This window comes from Arachis ipaensis, chromosome B01 (assembly GCF_000816755.2).
Source record: "Arachis ipaensis cultivar K30076 chromosome B01, Araip1.1, whole genome shotgun sequence".
In the NCBI taxonomy this organism is placed as follows: Eukaryota; Viridiplantae; Streptophyta; class Magnoliopsida; order Fabales; family Fabaceae; genus Arachis; species Arachis ipaensis.
The window spans coordinates 2481788-2488595 of NC_029785.2; the positions used below are offsets into that span (position 1 = coordinate 2481788).

General features: G+C 29.6%; 1 protein-coding gene across 1 annotated transcript in view; it reads left to right on the forward strand.

The window, feature by feature from the left end:
- LOC107635198 (trans-cinnamate 4-monooxygenase) overlaps nucleotides 1-3931 on the forward strand; it is a 7820-nt gene extending 3889 nt beyond the window's left edge. The window contains exons 4-5 of the mRNA XM_016338632.2: nucleotides 1751-2138; nucleotides 3531-3931. Coding sequence (XP_016194118.1) covers nucleotides 1751-2138; nucleotides 3531-3741 — 599 coding nt within the window. The 3' untranslated portion in view covers nucleotides 3742-3931. The remainder of the gene's footprint in view (nucleotides 1-1750; nucleotides 2139-3530) is intronic.

Genomic DNA, 6808 nt, shown 5'->3' on the forward strand with positions numbered 1-6808 from the left:
TACCTAATCACGTTTATATAAAGTAACGGTAGACGGTAGGTAAAATGATCAGAACAATAATTATTAGGAGTGTTTTGTTTTCTGTATCTAAGATTTAAACATGTAATGAACATGGGATGCACAACTTTTTCTTACCTACCTAATCACGTTTATATAAAGTTAATCAGAACGGTAGGTAAAATGATCAGAACAATAATTATTAGGAGTGTTTTGTTTTCTGTATCTAAGATTTAAACATGTAATGAACAAGGTTTTTGGGATGCACATGCATGTGACCATGGTAATTTTTTTTGGTCCCACTTGACCATATTAGCACGTTCGGGAATAATTTTATTTTAATATTAAGCTTTGAATTTAATTTTTAATATATTTAATTTAGAAGAAAAATTATTACAAATATCTAATTATAGTATTTTTTAGAGAATGTATTGATAAAAAAAACTTATCTTTCAGGCTAACCTACAATTCATTGAAATTTTTTTTTCTTGTTGTACAATTATTTGAAAAAGCAACTCTGACTTCAAATATTGGTGACCATATATATACTATAAAACTATGAAAGTGATCATTTAGTTGGTCTACCTACCTCCACCATAGTGGAAAAATATTTTCTATTTTTGTTTGTGATTATTATTATTTTTTTTTGTTCATTTAGCATTCTCATCACTACCAACCCCCTAGTGCACATTAAAACAAATGTCCAACATTTTTTAAAAGCAATTAATTATGGTGTATATGTTTCATTTTTTTGGGTGGAGTTAGGGGTGAACGCGGATCGGATATGGCTAAAATTTTGATCCGATTCGCACTAAAATTATTGGATCGGATCGGATTCAATATCCGCAATTTTTTTAGTTTGGATCCAATCCGATTCACACATTTGCAGATCGGATCGGATATCGGATATCGGATATATCCGCAAAATACAAAAATATTTTTAAAAGCTTATTTTTATTAAAAAATATCAATAAAATTTATTTTTTCTATTTTTTTTAAATATGTTTACTCTTAAAATAATATTAAACATACTTTTCTTAAATAATAAATTAAAATAATATAACATATATGATAATTATTAGTTGAAATAAAACATAAAAAGAATATTTACTTATTTATTTCTTTATTTTTGCGGATATGCGGATACCAACACAAAATCCGCAATTCGATCCGATTAGTGTGCGGATCTGATCCGATAGCCTTGCAAATCGGATCCATATTCGCAATATTCGAATCGAATTCGAATAAACACCGTGAATATGCAGATCGGATCCGATCCATAAATACCCCTAAATGGGGTGGTAGCTAGGTTTTGATCTATAATTAGAGTTAATCTTAGGGTTTGATTAGAATACACGTGATGTTTTGGGACTAATGTATAAAACTAAAGAATTTAGGGAGCTAATTTTGAAATTTAAGGATCTAGATGTAGTAGTAGTAGTAGTAATAATGAAAGTTGAGTTGATATTCAAATATATTTATTTTTATATAAAGTTAATAATTAAAAATTATTAAATAATCAACTTTTTATAAAAACAATGCATGAGTTTCCACCGACAATATAATTTGGGATACACAATTGGGCATTTTAGTATTTGTTTGTATGTTATTTGGTGCAATTGTTGGTCATATTTTGCAATGCATTGTTGTGATGTTGATTGTGATCACTTGTATTTATGCCATTTTTATTAATGAAATTCAATTCTTATATATTTCTAACTAAAAACTTTTTTTTTTTTTGGTTTTGAAACAGCAATAGAGACAACACTATGGTCAATTGAGTGGGGAATAGCTGAGCTAGTGAACCACCCAGAAATCCAAAAGAAAGTAAGAGATGAAATTGATAGAGTTTTAGGAGCAGGACACCAAATAACTGAGCCAGACACACACAAACTCCCATACCTTCAAGCAGTGATCAAGGAAACACTAAGGCTAAGAATGGCAATTCCACTCCTTGTTCCACACATGAACCTCCATGATGCAAAGCTTGGTGGCTATGATATCCCTGCTGAGAGCAAGATCTTGGTCAATGCATGGTGGCTTGCTAACAACCCTGCTAAGTGGAACAACCCTCAAGAGTTTAGGCCTGAGAGGTTCTTGGAAGAAGAGTCCAAGGTTGAAGCTAACGGAAATGATTTCAGGTAATTTTTTCTACTACCTATAACCCTAAATTACCATCTTACCATCTCATATCAATACTAGTATATATTTTAGAAAGAGTTTTAAGTGTACCGAGAATACCGGTGTTCTAATTATTTTAACCGTTGATCTAAATTTTAAAAAATATATATAATATAGAAAGAGTTTCAAGTGTATCGAAAATATCAGTGTTTCAGTTGTTTTAACTGTTGATCTGAATTATAAAAAATATATAATATATATTAATTAAAATCAACGGTTAAAACAAATGCAATACCGGTATTCTCGGTATACTTGAAATTTTTCTTATAATATATATTAATTAAAATCAACGATTAAAACAATTGGAACACCGGTATTTCCGGTTCACTTAAAATTTTTTCTATATTTTAATGCTGCATTTATATTTGTTAGGATTTAATTTGTTTCAATGTTTTACTCAATTGTTTATACTCTATTTTTTTATACCACTACAAGTTTTTTTCTTTAAATAATATTTCAAATAAGTTCTTTAAGAAACTTTTAGTCAAATTAGTAATTTAGTTCCAATCCAATAGTTAAGCAAATGAGTAAATATCTTTTTTGATTACTGATTATTTATCTAAAGGACAAAACGCTCGTTTATTATTTAAAAATCTCTAAACGGTCTCCAACAATAAAAAAAATTAGTATAAGTAGATCTTATTACGAGTCTAAATGACTCTTAACACATCAGTAGATTATTATTTACAGAGACTATTTAGATAAATTATTTTAATAATTAGAGACAGAATAAGAATTTTTGAATTACAACAAACAAAATAATTAGAGATAAAAAATAATATTTATTCTAAACAAATTAATCTCTACATCAAATTCTCCGTCACATATAAGATCTAGTTCAAAAATCATAAATTTTTTTAGAAAAAAAGGAGACCTTATTAGTTTATAAGTCAATAATGATTTGACTAAACTTCTGTCGCACTACAAATTTTTGGTTTAATTACTCCATTGGTCTCTATAGTTTCGCAAAATTTTCAATTAGATTCTTATACTTTTTTTTCTTTTAATAGAGTCCTTGCACCAAATTAATTTTTTTAAATTGGGTCCCTACACTTTTTTTTCTTTTATTTAGGTCTTTGTACCAATTTTTATTAGTTGGATCCCTGTAAAATTAAGCCAATTACTACTAAAAAAGACTTAATTAAAAAAAAATTTTTGGTGCAGGACCCAATTAATAAAAAAAAAATATAAAGATCTAATTGAAAATTTCACAAAACTATAGGACCAACATAGTAATTAAAACAAAATGTTTTAATCTTGTGCACGAACTTTCATTTAGGATAAAATAATCATATTTAATTATGTATTGTATTGTATTTAATACTCGTATTTGTGTATATACAAAAATACAGGTACCTACCCTTTGGTGTGGGGAGAAGGAGTTGCCCGGGGATCATTCTTGCATTGCCTATACTTGGCATCACATTGGGACGTTTGGTGCAAAACTTTGAGCTTTTACCTCCACCTGGACAGTCCAAGCTTGACACCACTGAGAAAGGAGGGCAGTTTAGTCTTCACATTCTCAAGCATTCCACCATTGTTGCCAAGCCCAGATCATTTTGATTCCTGTTAGTTTCTTTGTATTCTTTTAATGATCCAACTTATTCATGTATTACACTGATCGGTTTGTTTGAAAAATGGGGATATGTTGTTAATTTGTTATATATAAGGGTGTATTGTTATTCTTTGCACCTCTTATTGTAAATCATGAGCTTCAAATGATGATTTTCCACTTAGGAGTGTTAGAGGGCCATCACTTTTGTTAAATTCTGGCCAGCACTTAATCATAAAAAAAAAATTGAATAATTCTACATCTTTAAATGCAATCTCACACTATTAAAAACATCATTGATGACTAAAAACTACAAAATCTGCTGGCCTCTAGACTTTCTCTTTTCAACTAAAGGTTCTTTTCTACTACAACCCAGCTATAATGGGAATCGAACCTTGGTTCTTGACGTGGCTACTTACAACTACAAGACAAAGCATGTTTGGCACTCATACACTGTTTGAGCCACAATTTCTACCCATTCTAAATATCTTTGACATTTTGCGTACGATTTTTTTTATGAGTAAATGGTAAAATTAGTTTTTGATAAATTATTCGTTCTTCAAATTATTTATTAAATTTTTTTTAATTAAATTTATCTTTTAAAAATTTTAAATTAGTTATAGTAATCTTTTTCTAATTTTTGTTGTTGATAGTGTCAAAATTTATTAATGTGACACATTAAGTGACACCGTAACACATACTTAAGAATTTTAATTGACTATTAACATAATAAATTCATAAAATTAGATCAAATTAAAATTTAAATGAGAAGAGAACTTGAGGCATTAAAATTTCTCAATTCAGGATTAATTTGATCTAATTTTATAAATAAATCATGTTATTGTCAATTAAAACTATTAGGTGTGTATTATAATGTTACTTAACGTACCATATTAACAAATTCTGACGTTGTTAACGATGAAAGTAACTAAAGGACTAACATGACCAATTTAAAATATTTAAAGAACGAATTTAATTAAAAAAAATTTTGAATACCAATTTAGAGAATAAATAATAATTTGACCATTTACTATTCATTTAAAAAAAATGTTAAAAAATATTAATAACTAAAAATATTAAATTTTGATGTCTTCTAGTATATTTTTTTTAAATACAGACCAATTCGTGTGTACTACATTGGTATTGATGTCTCATTTTGCAAGAGGAAATAGTTTTAGAACTGCCCAACTTCCAAGCACAAAAGATACGTTAGACCAGCCCAATTCGTGATTGTCGTTTGAGAAATGAAACCATTTCACGGGCCTAGTGTGTGAAATGGCCCATTTTGTGTGTGATAACTGATCCCTCATGCGAAATGGGTGATGTCCATTTTTAGCCACCTTTCAGCCCATGCATATGTCAAGAATAAATATACTTTTTATTTATTTTTATTAAAAGAAAAACGATCTAGTGTTATAACTCGAATTTTTTATTTTTAATATTGGGCCTAGGTTGGTATAATCTACTGAAATGCCTAAAAATATGTGTTTAACGCCGTTGTGGGGGATCACTGACTGCTACAGAAAACGTCATCGCCGTTTTCTCAACCTTGTCACTTTCATCTTCAACAAAACGTCGGTGACGTTTTGTATGTGCATAATTAACACGTGGATGAAAAGTTCTCCCTCATTCCGGCGTGAAAATTTTTAACTTTAGTAATCCATTCTCTTTTCTATTTTTTCCATCTTCTCTTCTCAGTTCCACTACAAAATAGCTAGCTTTCATCCTTATCAAACTTACCCCACCAAAAATTATTTTTTTAAGAAATTTTTTTACTTTATAATTGATTTATAACTTTATTAATTTAAAAAACAGAATTAAAAAATAATTAGTTAATAATTTTCAGAAATTTTTTTAACTTACGTAAAAATTAGTTTCAGCAATTATTAATTTATATTTTAGTTTTGCTTGAAATATTTAATTAAAGAACAATGTTAGGGAACCAAAACGGTATTAGCAAAAAATCAGCCAAATACTTTTTGGTGAATTCAAAATCTCTACAAGTTAATATATATGGATGTTTTTTCTGCTAAGTATCAGAATGTTTCTTTTTCATACTAAATTGATGTTCTTTTATATATTTTTAAAATTTTTTTGTATTGCAAATGTGAATGTCTCTATTTTTTTAAGAATTTCATATTTTTTTTTAAATTTTATAGCTATTTAATTATTTTTATTAAAATATAACTGAATATTTCTTTTGTTAAGTATTAGGATATTTTTTTTCATATTAAATAAATGTTTTTTTTATATTTCTGTAATTGTGTAGTTTGCAGTCTCTTTAATCATCAAAACGACACCTAATATTTTTGTGGGTATATTGGGTGTGGCCTTCACGAGGAAGCAGTTGGTTTATTTAGAGAGTTGTTAGAGGTGGGCGTGAAGCCGGATAATTTCACTCTTGTTCGGATTTTGTATTCGTGTTCTCAGTTAGGGGACTTGGCCAGTGGACAGTGAATTGATAAGTATATAACTGAGAGTGGTTTCCATAGGAATGTGTTTGTGTTGACTTCTTTGGTTGACATGTATGCCAAGTGCGGGAGCATGGAGAAGGCGCGGCAGGTTTTTGATGGAATGGTTGAGAGGGATATTGTTTGTTGGAGTGCCATGGCTTTTTCGGCTGTCTCCCGCCCTCGAAATCGCTCCCGCCTTAGGGATCGAGCTCAAGTTCAACTCCAACTGCAACGGCGGCTTCGATAACACATCTGATTCACGAAAGGGAAGCGGTTCTTGTCGACGGTGGCGAATCCGACGAGCCAGATGTCGGTAATAGAAGAGGAGTGGGTCGTGGTGGGGAGGCGGAGAGGGCCTGACGGTGAGAGAGAGAGGTCTGTGTGTGTGATTGTTGGAGGTGGGTAGGTTAACGTGAGAGAGAAGATGAAGCTTTTTATAGGTTTTAATTAGGTTTACTTAATCAAATTTAAATTTTTTAAATTTTGAATTTAAAAAATTTAAAATTAATTATTAATATAAATTAATGTGATTTTGTTTAGTTTTTGGCCGGTAACCTTTTGGTTCCATATACTTTTCCATTCTAATACAGAATTTAAAAAAAGGAAGATGGGAAAACGTGACATC